The following is a 14,489-nucleotide window of genomic DNA, read 5'->3' as shown; positions in this document are numbered from 1 at the left end:
AGGCGCGCTGCCACGGCCAGCGCGCGTGTCGCGCCCACCGGCCCCAGCCCGCCCGCCAGCAGGCAGCCGCCCGCCATGCCCAGCCCGGCGGCGGCGGCGGCGCGGCGCCCCAGGCGGTCCCCCGCCAGCGCGCCCAGCGCCGCGCCCGGCAGCTCGTAGGCCGCGCCGGCCAGCGCGGCGGCGCGCGGCGCGCCGCCGCCCAGGCGGGGTGCCAGCCCTGCAGCAGTCCAGTACACGGCGCCCAGCGCGCCCAGCGTGGCGACGTGCGCCAGCAGTGTGCGGCGCAGGCGCGGCACGCCCAGCGCGTCGCGCAGGCTGCTGCGCGCGGCGCCGAGCAGGTCGGTGGGGTCGGCCAGCTGCGCGGCGGGCAGGCGCGAGCGGTTGGCCGACGCCAGCACTGCCAGCACCGCCGTCGCCTCGCCCTGTGGGGTTTGAGTGAAGGTTGAAGGGGGCCTTGATAGGAGGGTGCTTGCATGTGTGGATCGCGAGAGGAAGCGATGCACGATGGGATGCGAGGTGTAAGGTGTGAGGAAAGGGCGGATCGAGCAGCCAAGTGATGAAAACAGGGTCTCCTTCAGAGACGAGAACATAACTGTCGCCACTCCGCAGACACCCCTCCCACCTCTCCCCACCCCCGCCTTCCCACGTGCGCACCTTCCTGCCGCGCAGGAGCAGCCAGGTCGGCGACTCCAGGGTCAGGCTCCACAGCGCCACGGCGGCCAGCGCCAGCAGGGCGCCCGCCAGCTCCTGCAGCCGCCAGGGCGGCGCCAGGGCGGCGAGGCAGGCCGCGCCCAGCGCGCCCGCCGCGCCGGCACCGTGCAGCGCGGCGGCGGCCGTGCCGCGCCAGGCGCCGCCCACCACGTCCAGGGCCAGGAACGTGGCACCCAGGGTCGCTGCCCCAGCGCCCGCGCCCACCGCGCAACGCAGCGCGGCGTACCAGGCCGCGCCCGGCGCGTTGACCGCGGCCAGCGCGGCGCCGGCACAGGCCAGGTTGGCCGAGAAGAGTAGGCGGCGGCGGGGCGTGGCGGGCGCCAGCAGCGCCAGGGCGCAGGCGCCCAGCGCCGCGCCCAGGAAGAAGGCGCCGGGGAGGAGGCCGCGCTGGAGGAAGGCGGGGCGGCAGGCCAGGTCGAAGTCGCTGAGGGGGGAGGCGCTGCTGCTCGGAGGGGAGGGTGGGGCAGAGGTGGGGTAAGGCCGGCATGACGGGCGGGGGATGCACCAGGATTCGAAAATGAGCAGGGGGCCGGGACCAGGCACATGTGCCGGGCTGGCAGCCACCCATCTCCTGCTGATGCCCAAAATGCATGACCTAAGCTCCTCGCAGCAGCTTCCTTTGTGACTGCCGAACGCCCCCCCTCCCCAGCCTCGCTTCCCAAGAACTCACGGGCGGGTCCAGTACCACTGCTCTGGTGCCAGTGAGCAGGGATCGGGCGGGCTCGAGGCCAGGGCAGCCTGGCAGGCTGCGTCGTCGGGGGCGGTGCAGGCTAGGGCTCCAGGCGTGAAGGGGCTCAGTGAGTTGAAGATGCCGATGAAGGCCTGGAACACGGCGCAGAACCATGCAGCTCCCACCTGCAGAGCCGGGCATCGGTCATGGGTGGCTGATGTCCCGCGCGTCGTGGCAGAGGGCAGGCCGGGTCATGGGGAGTGGCACCGACACTCAAAACCGTGACGTCATCAGGAAGACCCGCACAGCGCACCACGCTGAGCTGCAGGCGCTGCCCATGGCCAAACTCGCCCACGCCGTGGTGCAGGGCTTCATCTATGGTCACAGATTCCAGACGAAGGCCCGACGTGTCCATCCCAAGGGACCGCCCCGCCGGGCCGGGGGGAGGGAATGCGTGTACACCCAGAAGAAGTGCCCGGGTCTACGTTGGTGGAATGTTACAGCCAGTCACTGCCATCTAAGGTATCTAAAATCTGGGTGAGGAAGATCGTGAGACAGTAGCCTCGGCAGTGCTTGTCCCGACATGGAGTCGCTCGTCAGGGCGCGAGATCCCGAGGGGAGTCGCATGCAAGTAAGTATGTTGTCAGGCATGAGCTACAGAAGCTGCACATCAGGAGTCCAAGCATTTCGTAACTCAATTTAGGAGTATGTGACTCGATCGCTCATACCGTGCAGGACGTGCGCTCGGTACACAGGCAAGGTGCCCAACACGGGAGAACATACATTGCATGGACACGATGGATCCACGACACTCGGAAGACGCTTCAGCTCACAGCTCATATTCGAGCTCGGGGGACGAGGAGGATGATAGAAGGGCCTTCAGCATCTGGCAGGCCCTGCCCGTTCCGGACAGGGAGCCTGACTGGGCTGCAGAGGAGGTGGACAGCGTGGAGGAGTACCTGTGCCGGGTCAGGTGGGGTGATGCGCATGGGAGCAAGAGGCCTGGGTCCCAGCTGCTGGACATTGTGTATGGGCCGCGCCGCTTGATGGCGTGGCGCGTGCCGGCCGAGCCCACCCTGGCAGCCCCTTTGGTCACGCCGCAAAATGCCCGAAGCCCGGCATCTGAGTCCCCTGTGCTCAATCCTTGGCACCCCAGGTGGGAAGCCCAGCATCTGCCAAACGCCGTTGTGAGCACCGTGGACCCCCCAACCCCGGCAAGCAGCAGGGAGCTGCCCATCCAACTGCCAGACTTGGCAGACCCTGAGCCATGCGACCCCGCGCTCCTACCACTCCGCTCCTGGACGACCCACTTCCTGGCAACCTTTGAGCACCATCGGAGTTGCATGCAGCGGTGAGGGAGGGGGCAGGCAGGCGCAGTTGTGTGGGAAGTAGACTGAGGGATGAAGGCACGCGAGCCTCGACTGGCAAGGGCACCTGGATGCTGAGGACATTTCGGTGCGGAATTGCCACCCCCAAGCCTGCCACGCACCCTTTCCCCTCCCCTTTGAAGGGAGGTGGATGCAGACAGGGGCAAATCTCTGCTGGGAACATCGCTGGGCGGGTCAGGCATAAGGTGCCCAAGCCCCATCCAGGGCCCGGACCCCGGGATGCCTTCCAGCTACTCGGGCATGCCTGAGCTCGAGGCGCTGCGCATGCTTTCCTCCGCCACCGTCGCGCAGCGGGTCCCCTCCCGCGTCACACGCCTGGTGAAGGCGGGGTTTGACCCCGGTGCCGCCGCCGAGCTCTTCGCGCTATCAATCCGGTGAGGCGGGCGCGCCCGGCGCGGAGCACTTCGTGCATTGGCTTTGGGAGGGCCCTGGCCAGGAGGTCCATGAGCTCCCCTGACCGCCCTCCCCTCCCACCCTCCAACCAGGGTGGAGACTCCCCTGCAGGCCAACACATGCGCGGCCTACCGCCGCCTGCTGCGCCACTGCTGCTCCCTCCGCGCCGGCCTGGGCTCGGATGCCCACACTGACCTCCTCCCCCACCTCAACATCCTGGTGGTGATCTGCACCGCTGTGTTTGGGCAGGGCGTTCTGGAGACAAGAGACTGAGGCTGGCCCCCGCGAGACGCAGGGTGGCCCCACTGCCGCGCCATGCTGCTGGGCCTCTGTGGCAGCATGCAGGGAGGGTGGTGGCGCGCTTACCCACAGCCAGGCTTGGCACATGCAGGGTCTGGGCCCCAGTGCCAGACCGGGCAGGTTACAGACGGGGGGGGCGACTGCCGTTCACTACACCGCATGCATGGCCTGCAGGCCTGAATACAACTAAATTTAATACGTCTGAAGGGGAGGAATAGCAGGCCCGATGTCTTCTTGAGCTTGACCGTGGAAGTGACGCGCATGCCGCCCCGGTCGTCCTGCTCCCCCGCCGCCGCGCCGCACGGGCTCGTATGCCCTTGCTCAGGGGGTGCTGGCACATCAAGAGGACTTGCCGAGCACCGACAGCAGGTTCTTCAGCTCGGCGGTGATCTGGGCGGTGAGTTCAGAGGCGCTGACCTTGAGCGAGGTGTCGAAGACGGTCAGTGTGGTGTTGGTCGCGGTGCCAAAGGACTTGGTCAGCACACACTCCTGCGTGATTTGTGTGTGTTCAGAGGGGGGTTGGGTGGAGGGCAGGGCGAATTGAGCAGGCAGGATGAGGACTTGCAGTGTTGAAGGAGTGACATCTCGCCCAGCGGTTCCTGGCTCAGTGCAGTGTGGCGCCTGGAGGGGCAAGCGAAAAAGCACATGCGATGGCCCGGTGACATTCCAGGAGGCTGAGCGCCATACACACGTAAGGGCTGTGACGGCGCCTCCACCGTGTCAGGGGAGGGGCCGCCCTGTCATTCAAGCGTTGTGCATCCCACAGCCCCCTGCGAGCCCCCCCCGGCCACCCCCCGAGCACTAGGGTTTACCTTGCCGGTGAAGGAGGGTGCAGCATAGTACTTGCTGACATACTTGGCGGGGACCTTCAGGTACTCCATGGAGGGCTCCATACACTGCAGCTCCTTCACGCCATCGACTGCAGGGAGGGGCAGGAGGTCGTGGCGTGACGGTTGGTGGAGTGGCGGGAGAGCACCTGGTCAGACGAAATGGATGCCGTGCGAGGCTCGCAAGAAGGGTCAAAGGGGGTTTGGGGAGGGAACGTGACACGATAGTTCTTGTCAGTGCACTACTGTCCCACCCTTTTGACCTGCTGCAGGCAGGCACCTGCTGAATCAATGGAGTACTGTTTCCTCGACGCACCGGGCATCCATCCACAATCAGGTTTTTCCCACAAGCTGGACCCGCCGGCATGCCATCTATAACGTCATTCGCACCGAGGTATGCAGTCTCATTGAAGCTGCATGACCCAGTCGTGAACGTTAGGTTGAAAGCGGAGCCGATGAACTTGGCCGGGATGATGCCGCCTGCCGAGCGGTGGGAGTGGGAGGTGTGTTTGTGATGTAGAGGCAACGCAGCTTGGCCGTACTTTCTGGGAACAGGGGACTGGAACTGACTGGCTACTCATCAGATGTGGACAGTGCAGTTGGCATTGGTAGAGGAGGTGGTCGTCCCTACTACACCAAGCCCCCCATCAGCTGACCAGACGGCACCATGCACACTGCAAACCACTTGCCCTTGCTGAAGCTGGCCGGGGTGCAGAAGTTGGCGTCATACGCCGCAAAGCCCGACGTGAGCTGGTCGGACAGGCTCCTCACCGAGGTACTCCATGAGGTGGCCAGGGTATCGAGCCCCGTGACCCCCGCCTGGTACCGGGTCACCAGCGCCTCCGACAGGTCTGCAGGTGGTAACGGGGGGAGACGAGTGGGCACGAGCGTCCCTCGCGATGGAAAGGACCCAAACTCCGCCCACGAAACATTACAAGGCGGCTGGAAGCATCGCGGGAGCCGAGGTAGGCCGCGGAGAGACCATATTGACCAGACCCGGGCTCACCCCCGACGAGTTTGTCGTAGGTGACGGTGGTGGTTGGGGGAGGGGGGACCACGACATCGCCCAGCGCCCCATGAGCCAACACACAGGCCAGGATGAGATAGTGAAAGCGCATGGTGTCGAGGCGGTGGAAAGGTGATTTAAGTGCGGTACCGGGTGGAGTTCCGAGTCCGGAGACCGATGACCAGCTGGCAGATGTCAGAAAGTGGGGTGCCCACTCAAGCTGGATACACGACAAATAAGGCTGAAATGTGGATGTCTATGTCGGTCTATTCAATGCATCGGTGGGGTGTCCGCTCAGAGAGTCTCGAAGTCGTCGCGTCCTCTTCGCAGCACTCCCAGCATGCATGCTGGGGTCCCCTGAGCGATCGTCAACGGGGCAAGGGGCGGGCGCCCTTCTGTTGCATAGCGGGCGATCTAAGACCAGCCCGGGGACACAATTGAAAAGTGGTACAATGTGGTTGTTTACATGACGAAAGTTGATTCGAGTTTTTCGAGGAAGGACGCCCAACAAGCACTGCCTGGTTAAACTTGGGCCCCCGCCACTAACTCTCCTCGCAGTACAGAGGGTTGTGCTTTTGCGACGATGCCTCATAGAAATGGTGCCATCGCTGTCGACACAGGAATGCATGGGAATAGGGAATGCCAGGATCTGTGCACGCTCTCAGGGGGCAGGACAACAGAGATCGCGGTGCTCCTGTAATTTTGAGCCACCCTGCCAGCAGCCATGCCTTGTTCAATGCGAATCAAACCCCTACAGCTTCCTCCACATTGTTGGCGAGGGCAATGACTGCGTCAGATGTCGCCGGCGCTCCTGTACGCCCATTTCGTGGGCCCATGGTCTCCATGGTGCCACTGAGGTTGACCACAGTGCACTACACTTTTCAAGACCTTATTCAGCCGAAACAGCTGATGGAACCTCTCAGCCTGGTGCAAAGGGGGTCACGGTGCACATGCCGGAACAAATCCGAAACGATGGTGCTGCCATTCCCGGCAAGGAATCTCCACTGTGCCCTTCATAAGGCGGCGTACGGTGCGACGGCAAAACACCTCGGGGATTGCCGCGCCCCGATGGGCTCATGCCGATCCGCCGATCCGATCCGCTGGGATCTGGTCTTCGTCAAAGATTCCTGTACACCCAGTTCGTGATGGTTGGAACGTGCAATTGGGTGTGAGGCGCGTGCTGCGGCTCAAAAAAAGTTCGACCATTAACAACAGCTGGCCTAGAGCAGGTCGCTCGTGCGTTTCGAGGCGCGTTGGGGCAACGAAACAAACGGACTCGGAGCGTCTGTGTGCACACACAAATCGATCGCTCAGAGTCCAGATCAAAGTAAAACTCCATTACCCCTCTCTTGCAATCTGCCGGTGTGCGGTCGTTCATTTTCGGAACTTCCCCCCCGCTCCGTCAGTCGACACTCCGAGCACACCCGGCCCCCCCGCCCTACCATGAAGACCGCATACATCCTCCTGGCCCTTGCCGTCTGCGGCATTGGAGCTCAGGTCCGCGCCGATGACGCCGTGCATGACTACGACAACCTGGTCGCAAGTGAGTGTAATGGGGCACCGAGGCCCAGTCCGTCCGGCACCTTCCCATGGCGCACGCGAGCCACCAACTGACATCCCATGCCTCCTCCCATCAATCCACAGCCCTCACTCAGAACATCCTGGGCAACGTCAAGGACGCCGCGAGTGGCCTGTCCAACGTCCTCCCCAACACCGCCGAGCTGCAGTCCGAGGTGTCCACCCTGACCGGGCAGCTCGAGAACCTGTACACCACCTTCGAGTCCCAGTTCTGCACTGAGGCCGAGTTCGACTTTGGTAAGCGGGGCTGAGGGCGATCGGGGTGTGCCCCAACACCGCGCTTGCGGGCCACCTCCTCCCGATCAACGGTTGGCTCATTCGAATTCCCCCCCGCCCACCCGCAGGCCGCAAGAGGCCCGCCACTTTCACCGGCCCCTCCTTCGACATCACCTTCTCCACCGGCAGCTGCTCCTTCAACGAGACTGTCTTCTGGAGTGAGTCGAGGGCTGAGAGGATGTCCGAGCTGTACCCGCAGAGATGCCCCCGTGCACCTGCCGTCGGAATGAATGTGTGTGCGACGATGCTGACTGCCACTCCCCCCACTCCTACCCGCCTTCAGCGACCGGAGAGAAGGAGTTGAACTGCGTGGAGCCCTCCATCGAGTTCACCAAGGAGCCCGCGGTGTTCGTCAGCAAGCGCAAGACCCCCATCACCTTCACCTCCAAGTACTGCAACGTGAACAAGACCTTTGGCGAGGAGGAGACCACCATCCTGTACTCCTTTGATGGCTCCAAGCAGCTCTCCGTCAACGACCTGACCTCGAAGATCACCGACGAGGTCAAGCAGGCCCTGAGCACCCTCACCTCCTCCGTCTCATCCCTGCCCTCCAGCCTGACCAACCTGGTCGACTCCATCCCCACCCCCTCCGAGATTGCGGCCCAGGGCGCGGCGCTCAAGGCTGGCCTCCTGAACAAGGGCAAGTCCCCCGCGGTCAAGCCCCCGGTCGCGCCCAAGTCACCCGCGGTGCCCGTCTCCGGAGCGCGCGCCAGCCCCGCCTACTCCTCCGCCCTTTAGGCCGGGATGGAGTGGGGGGCGCTCGCCCCCCTCCCCCACCGTATTGCGCAAAGGCAGCACAGACACCCGACACCTTGGTCACATGGCGCCGGCCCCCTGGCCACGCGCCGCCTTGGAACCCCTGACAGATGTTTTGCTGTATTTGTCCCTTTCATTTGCACCACGTTTGATTGAAGTCACTACCCCCGGCAGTTGGAAAGGATAACCCCGCTTGGCTGCTTGTAAACCACACTCGCATACAATGACATGTTGGAATGGCAGGGGTTGATTTAAGGTGGGCAAGGACTTGTTGATTGTACATGGGGCGGTGAGGAGTCCCAGAGCATCCACGATCACGGATGCCTGGGACGCACCCGGCATTCCTGCTGAATCTCCCACACTCTGCACCGCAAACTCTCGGGCATGGGCTTTACATGCTGCTCACTCATTCATCCTGCATGTCGACTCTTGTCTCGCTATGTCTTGAGCCAAAACCACACCCTTCGATCAGGGTAGGGGCAGGCTCGATGCTGGGCACCACTCGGTGTCCGGTCGTCGCCGGCTGGCAGGACCGACTTCGAGACAAGGCAGTCCTTGCAGGTGCGCTCGCTGATGGGCATGCTGTACCTGCCCATCGAGTCTAATCTCCATGTTGCATGGAAACTCACGCACCTACATGCAGGCATCTCGGGTCTGAGCGTGGGGACAGTGGCGGCCATTGCCAAGGGACACCCCGTGGTCCGGTTCGCAGCCCAGAGCACGCTGAGCTTTGTGCTACTGGGAACACTGTATGGAGGTGAGTTGCCCCAGGGCTTGTGCCTCACGTCCTGGTCGCAGTGTAAACGGGCCCGGTGTCTCCAACCCTGTGCACCCCCCCATGGCAGGTGTGCAAGAAGCATGCCGGCTAGTGAGGTGCCACGACAGCCCCGTCAACAGCGCCTTTGCCGGTGCCGCTGCCGGCAGCCTCATTCACCGTGCCAACGGTGAGCTGGTGTATACGCGGCTGTTGTTCCATCTGGCAGCCATGCCGCTCCGGGCCCCATCTGTCTGGCGCTGGAGCTTGTGCCCGGACCCTGGCCCCCATCCCCCTTCCCAATGACACGATGGCGCAGGGAGGCACCCCCTGCACGGCGCCCTGGCCTACGGCGCCATCGCCACCGCGGCGCATGCTGCATCGGCCGCGTGGCGGCCAGACGAGACGCTGCGGGACGTGCTGGTGCGCATTGACCTCCTGGACCCCCCCCCGCCCCGAGGTCCTGGCCGCGCAGCGTGCGCAGCGGGACAGCGAGCTGGCGGCGCGAGAGGCGCGAGAGGCGGAGACCGGGCCCGGCTGGCTGCGGCGCCTGGGGGACGCCATCGGCATGCGGCGCATGAGCGAGGCCGAGTGGGCAGAGTACACTGCAGCCCAGGACGAGAAGCAGCGGCAGCGGGTGCAGGCGGCGCTGGAGGGCAAGACCTCGCAGCCGCGGCGGGGCGGTGTGTTCGACTGAAGGGTGCCTGCCGTCCTCGGTTGCTCCTTCTCTTGCTCAGACTCCTTTGCGCTCTTGCTCGGCTACATGATCACACGGGCATCGCAGAACATGGGGGGGGGACGGCGCTGCCGCCCACGGGGTGGGTTGGAAAATGGGTGGCGCAGGTCGTTGTGGAGGGTGTGGCGACAGAGCCTGCCACATACATACACGCCACCGGCCCAGGTGACAACAAACCATCGAGCAAGGTCATTGGTGATACACGTACGCCTGGCAGTCCCCCTGCTTCCAGCAGTGTGCAGCCTGAGCGCTGAATGGGAGCCCCTGGTCAAACACCGTGTGACGAGCCTTGAACCTGATGGAGAGAGTGGGGTGGGGGGTGTGCCTCGAGATCGACGAGGGGCTGTGTAGTGACGAAGGAATGGTGGAGTAGGGACAGGGGTATAGAACTCTCGAGGTGGCAGGTCGTTGCACCAGGTGTTTCTCCCGATGCACACTTTCACAGGCCGCTGGCTTGATGGCTCTGTTTGCTCCTCTGCCTGGTAGACAGATTCCCACCAATCCATGCATCCCCAAACCCACATAACCCTTGCATGCCCCCCTCAATAGGATGGCAGTCCCGGTCACCATGCAGTCTTCCCTTGCAGTCGCCTACCTGGGATGTGCCACTGTAAAGGCCAGAGCGGCGGCACCGCAGTTCCAGGCAGCCGATTGCGGTGCGCCGTGCAGATACTCCAGCTCCATGACCATGGTTGCGGCCAGATCTAGGAAGGCATCCTGCCACGCAGGCACGAGCAAAGGGTGATGAGATTATGCATGGTGCCTACGCAAACTTGGAGCACAGGACCCTCCGGGGGCTGCACACCGACAGTTGCTGAGCGTACAGAGAAGGTAGGTCAAAGGCTGGTAGGTGCGGTCGCCGAGCCCCCACACCATGACTGTACCTTGGTGCCTGCGACGGCGCCGCCATCAACCCTCATGCCGTCGGTCCTGGGGGGCCCCTCCCCACTCTCGTAGCATTCCTGCAGGGCACGGTACGATGGTGCGAGTCCTCGCCGTTCTCCCGGCGCTACATGACGCCATGCATCAGGTGCACATTCCGTCCCAGTCATCCGGCTCCGAGCCACATCAGACACTGCAGCCCCCCAGGGTGCACCCCTCCGCTTTCCGGTCCATGTCCTAGGACACAGGAACACACGAGACCAATGAGCCCTGTCATCTGGCATCCAAAGTACCCCCATTTCCCCCACCTGCTTTGGCACAGCGTCAGACCCTTCCTGGACCACGCCGACCCACAGGTCGTGTTGCTTGCGCTGCTGGGCAAACCATTCCCAGGGGGCCTTGGCAACCAGGCCGTCCGCCAGGTCCAAAGCCAGCACCCACGACACACTGATCCCTGGGCCGGCGAGCCAGTCACGGTACACAGCCCAGCGCTCATCCGACAGGCTCCAGGAGGTGTAGCTCAGCGTCACTCGCTGGAAGCCGATGGCCGCTGTGGGGATGGCGGCAGAAAGGGGTGGGCGTCCGGGGCTGGCATCGCCTGTCCCGTGGCATATGGGCCCACACAGCGCAATCGCCCAGGCATGGTCCAGGTGGGCTGGTCCCAGCACCGATGCCCGCATGGGTCAGCCTCCCCCCTTGCGTCTCCTCTCACGGGACTGTAGTTCAGAGATGAAGGCGGGGCTCAGCCCGTCATGGAAGACCACCGCGGGGGTGCCGAGGTGCTGCACGCTGGAGTGCCAGCCTTGCACGTATGCCAGGTCATCTGGGGGAATGGCGCCGCCCTGCAGTGATTGGCCGGCTCGGCAGTGAGGTGCGGTGAGCGCCGTCTCGACATCCCACACAACTCCCCGTCACGAGCCGCCAGGTGGCGCCAAGGCTGTTGCGGGGTGGAAACAAGAGTGGGCATTGCCCCAGGCACAGATCGCCCAAGCCCACTACAACCCAGTGGCCTCGGAGCCACTCACCACATGCTTGTGACAGCGCGCAGGATCCACCCGACTGGTGAAGTAGGTCGTGAGGATGACGCCCTTGGCTGCAACCTGCAGGCGAGGTTCTTCAAAGCCTATGGCTGGCTCCCTGGGGGATCGTGGGGGGTGGCTCTCGTCAAGAAAGGGGGAGCGCAGTGGTGCAAACGCATGAGAGACAAATGGGCAGGCAGGGTGAGTGGTCCCGGCGTGCTTTCCTTGAAGCCGACCAGACAGTCCGAGCATTGCTGAGCAGCGGAGCCCTCGTGTGCTGGAATGGGCACCACACCCAATCGCATCTCGCCCACCGCATGCAGCCCCGCCAGCTTACTGCGGCTGAAGGACGTGGTAGCCACGCCGCAATGCCATCAGCCTGCAGAATGGCTCGCTGTTGAGGCCCAGCACGAGCAGGGGATCGATTGTGGCGGTGGCATGGCTGGCATCCAGCAAGAGAATCACGTCGTCTACCGAGACATCGTCGAAGGCTGCACCGGCCTCACTCGCTTGCAGCTGCTTGATGGATTGAACCAGCAAGTCTCCCTGTGGATCAGTTGTGGGTATCCAAGGGAGCGTGAGGGTTGAGTGTAGTATATATCGGAGCGCTGCAAGACTGTGCATACCGAGAGGGCCATGGCAGTGCGCCATCATGCACCCACATGATACCCTAGGGTTATCGTGTGCTGTGGCCGTCATCGTTGTTACCCGGTCTTGCAGAGGTTCACAGAGTAGCATGCACCACACTGAGGTTGCAGGGGGTGATCGCAAGCCACAAATCGGCCACACTCGCCTCACCTGCCCCTCTGATGTGAGTTCCTGCGACCGTCGCCTGGTAGGGCCCCGCAGGACGGATGAATGGTTCTGCCCCATGCCCAGGAAGAAGATGACATTCGCAAAGCCGAGTGCCGCAAGGATGACATATCGGAGTCCCCTCCTTCCCTCTCGCGCTGATGAGGTCGGTGCTCTGGGCGTATTCCCAGGCGTAATCATGCCGGAATGTGACGAGTGCACTTTTCCTGTTATCGTCATCAATTTCGAGACCGTCCGTTGAAAGTCGACATCAGCTCGTTTGCATGCCAGCAGTGCCTTGGGCAACTTCTTAACACATGCTCTGGATGGCTAGCGATCAGGCCGCAGCTTGTCATAGGACCCTGCCCTCGTGCAGTGGTAGTGAGGGTTGTCGCACGCGGAATCCACGGTCGTGGAACAGCTGCTGGATTTTGGAGAGTGTTTGAGGAAAGGGAGGCCCCGGCATGAATTTCTAGCGCGCGATCCAAACCTCGCCACACATGCGTGCACGCTAAAGAGCAGCACGCTCTTTCACCAATGCGGGGATTGTGACATCGACTGAATGGCTTCCGAGCTCGCATCCGCATTATGACCTCCATCCTTACCCCGCCCCCTGGTCCTCTGCTCAGGTCACCACACGGTGCTCTCCATCCATTTCGGACCCATGAGGCTCTCTTGCGGCGGTGCGGGCATGTCTCAAGCCCCCCGCGCCGCATGACAGTCTGCCAGGCGTCCGTCCAGGACCCCACCTATGCCCCCACATTCTCCATCACCAGCCTGGGCATGCCAGAGCAGGGGTACCATGTCCCCCCACGCCTCGCCTGCCCCCTCCCACCCAGCACCATGGCCCGCGACCCGGTCTCCCTCCCCCTCCTGGTCTACTTCTCCGGCATCGACGGCTCCGGCATGGCGGCCGCCCGCCAGTTCCCCTCCCTGCTCGCCATGTTTGACATGCGGCACCTGCTCACCGCCCGCGCCGACCACACCCCCTTTGCCGACATGGTCGGCCTGGTGGTGAGCCAGCTGGAGGCGGAGGTGGGCACCGCGTCGCCTGCGCGCCCGGTGTACCTCCTGGGGGAATCCTTTGGCGGCCTCCTGGCCCTCGCCGTGGCCGCAGCTGCGCCCCACCTCGTCGACAGGCTGGTGGGCTGGGAAGGGGAGGATGTTGTTCCTGGAACATTTTGAAAGGGCGAGTGGGGCAGGGCCCGAGAGGTGTGGAGCAACCCTCAGCCCTGCATGCTTGTGCCTTGAGGAGTGTGAAGGAATCATGTTCGGGCGTGTCTGGGGTCTCTCCGGCGCTTCACCGCGGTGCAGACCCTGCTCACACTCCACACTCCGCATCCCGCCGGCCTCGCTGCAGGTCCTGGTCAACCCCGCCACAAGTTACCCTCGCTCCATCTGGCCCATGGTGGCGCCCTATCTTCTTCAGGTGGGGGGTTGGAAGCCTGCCAGGCTGGAGGCTGCCTGCCCCCCCCAGGAAGTACACCGTTTCCACCCACGCCGCAGCTTATCCGGGTGGCACAGTCGCATCCATGTCCCCCCCCTCCTCTGTCCTTCTGCAGACCCCCCCGGCGCTGTACAAGTCCGTGCTCCCCCTGGTCATGGCCCCGCTGATCGGCAACCCGGTCAGCCTGCTGGCGGCCGGCGTGCGGGACGGCGCGGGGCAGGAAAGCGCGGCGCGGCAGGCCGCCGCCCTGCTCCAGACGGCGCGCACGCTGTGGGCCCAGCTGCCGCGCCTGGCCGACGTGCTGCCGCAAGGTGCAGAGGGCGATGATCGCGTGGCGGGGATGACGTGCGCCATGGTCTCGAGACGTGCGACCGAGCCCCGACCCTCTCCACACCCATCCCCCCGTCCGCCCGCAGAGACCCTGGCGTGGAAGCTGGAGCTCATCCGCCAAGGCTGCGAGCACGTGGGCCCCCTCCTTCCGCGCATCGGCCAGCGCTGCCTGATCCTGATGGGCACGCGGGACATGCTCATCCCCTCCGGCTCCGAGGGTCCGCGCCTGGCCCGCCTGCTGCCGCGCGCGCGTCTGAAGGCGCTGGAGGGCGCCAGCCACTCCGCGCTGCAGGAGATGAGCCAGGGCCTGGGCGCGGTGCTGGAGGAGGAGGGCTTCTACATCCGGCACAGGCGCCTGTCCGCGCCGCTGGAGTCCAGGGCCAGCCCGGGGGGTCGTGGGGAGGCAGGCCCCGTAGAGGTCCCCGGCGTAGCCGAGATCGACAGGTGATTGTCTGGGTTAGGGTGGGTGTGAGGTGGGGGCGGAGACGTGGGTGGATGTGTCCGTCTGATGGGACAATCTGCCTGACACAGTGCTCGAGTCCCGACATGGCGGCGGGTGTGGCTAGGCGTTCCGGCGCCGCCGCCAAACCCCGACTCATCCCACCGGCCCCTTCCTTCTCCTCC

The 14,489-nt window shown here is 64.3% G+C and overlaps 7 protein-coding genes across 7 annotated transcripts in view; 4 read left to right on the top strand and 3 right to left on the bottom strand.

Moving 5' to 3' along the window:
- F751_5477 (Phosphatase IMPL1, chloroplastic) overlaps positions 1–1,796 on the bottom strand; it is a gene marked incomplete at both ends in the record, with an annotated part of 4,800 nt that extends 3,004 nt beyond the window's left edge. Inside the window, 4 exons of the mRNA XM_011403872.1 lie at positions 655–747; positions 961–1,153; positions 1,382–1,566; positions 1,695–1,796. Coding sequence (XP_011402174.1) covers positions 655–747; positions 961–1,153; positions 1,382–1,566; positions 1,695–1,796 — 573 coding nt within the window. The remainder of the gene's footprint in view (positions 1–654; positions 748–960; positions 1,154–1,381; positions 1,567–1,694) is intronic.
- A 382-nt stretch (positions 1,797–2,178) lies between these two features.
- Positions 2,179–3,435, top strand: F751_5476 (hypothetical protein; the record flags this gene model as incomplete). Its single annotated transcript, XM_011403871.1, has 3 exons — positions 2,179–2,354; positions 2,892–3,143; positions 3,255–3,435. The coding sequence occupies 3 exons, from the start codon at positions 2,179–2,181 to the stop codon at positions 3,433–3,435; spliced, it is 609 nt and encodes a 202-aa protein (XP_011402173.1).
- A 366-nt stretch (positions 3,436–3,801) lies between these two features.
- On the bottom strand, positions 3,802–5,407 carry F751_5475 (hypothetical protein; the record flags this gene model as incomplete). The annotated part of the gene is made up of 5 exons (XM_011403870.1): positions 3,802–3,951; positions 4,275–4,381; positions 4,680–4,769; positions 4,946–5,140; positions 5,296–5,407. 5 exons carry the CDS (start codon positions 5,405–5,407, stop codon positions 3,802–3,804), a joined length of 654 nt encoding a protein of 217 aa, XP_011402172.1.
- Positions 5,408–6,738: 1,331 nt separating this feature from the next.
- On the top strand, positions 6,739–7,887 carry F751_5474 (hypothetical protein; the record flags this gene model as incomplete). Its single annotated transcript, XM_011403869.1, has 4 exons — positions 6,739–6,838; positions 6,940–7,110; positions 7,218–7,307; positions 7,433–7,887. 4 exons carry the CDS (start codon positions 6,739–6,741, stop codon positions 7,885–7,887), a joined length of 816 nt encoding a protein of 271 aa, XP_011402171.1.
- A 506-nt stretch (positions 7,888–8,393) lies between these two features.
- F751_5473 (hypothetical protein) lies at positions 8,394–9,356 on the top strand (the record flags this gene model as incomplete). The annotated part of the gene is made up of 5 exons (XM_011403868.1): positions 8,394–8,466; positions 8,549–8,662; positions 8,751–8,849; positions 8,979–9,082; positions 9,135–9,356. The coding sequence occupies 5 exons, from the start codon at positions 8,394–8,396 to the stop codon at positions 9,354–9,356; spliced, it is 612 nt and encodes a 203-aa protein (XP_011402170.1).
- A 228-nt stretch (positions 9,357–9,584) lies between these two features.
- Positions 9,585–11,995, bottom strand: F751_5472 (hypothetical protein; the record flags this gene model as incomplete). Its single annotated transcript, XM_011403867.1, has 7 exons — positions 9,585–9,690; positions 9,991–10,112; positions 10,586–10,827; positions 10,990–11,119; positions 11,303–11,414; positions 11,634–11,842; positions 11,966–11,995. 7 exons carry the CDS (start codon positions 11,993–11,995, stop codon positions 9,585–9,587), a joined length of 951 nt encoding a protein of 316 aa, XP_011402169.1.
- A 936-nt stretch (positions 11,996–12,931) lies between these two features.
- Positions 12,932–14,489, top strand: part of F751_5471 (Acyltransferase-like protein, chloroplastic) — a gene marked incomplete at both ends in the record, with an annotated part of 4,308 nt that continues 2,750 nt past the window's right edge. The window contains 4 exons of the mRNA XM_011403866.1: positions 12,932–13,231; positions 13,449–13,517; positions 13,651–13,846; positions 13,952–14,309. Coding sequence (XP_011402168.1) covers positions 12,932–13,231; positions 13,449–13,517; positions 13,651–13,846; positions 13,952–14,309 — 923 coding nt within the window. The remainder of the gene's footprint in view (positions 13,232–13,448; positions 13,518–13,650; positions 13,847–13,951; positions 14,310–14,489) is intronic.

This window comes from Auxenochlorella protothecoides (genome assembly GCF_000733215.1).
Source record: "Auxenochlorella protothecoides strain 0710 unplaced genomic scaffold scaffold64, whole genome shotgun sequence".
Classification (NCBI taxonomy): Eukaryota; Viridiplantae; Chlorophyta; class Trebouxiophyceae; order Chlorellales; family Chlorellaceae; genus Auxenochlorella; species Auxenochlorella protothecoides.
Note: the sequence above shows the minus strand (reverse complement) of the source record. Positions and strands in the feature narration are given on the sequence as shown.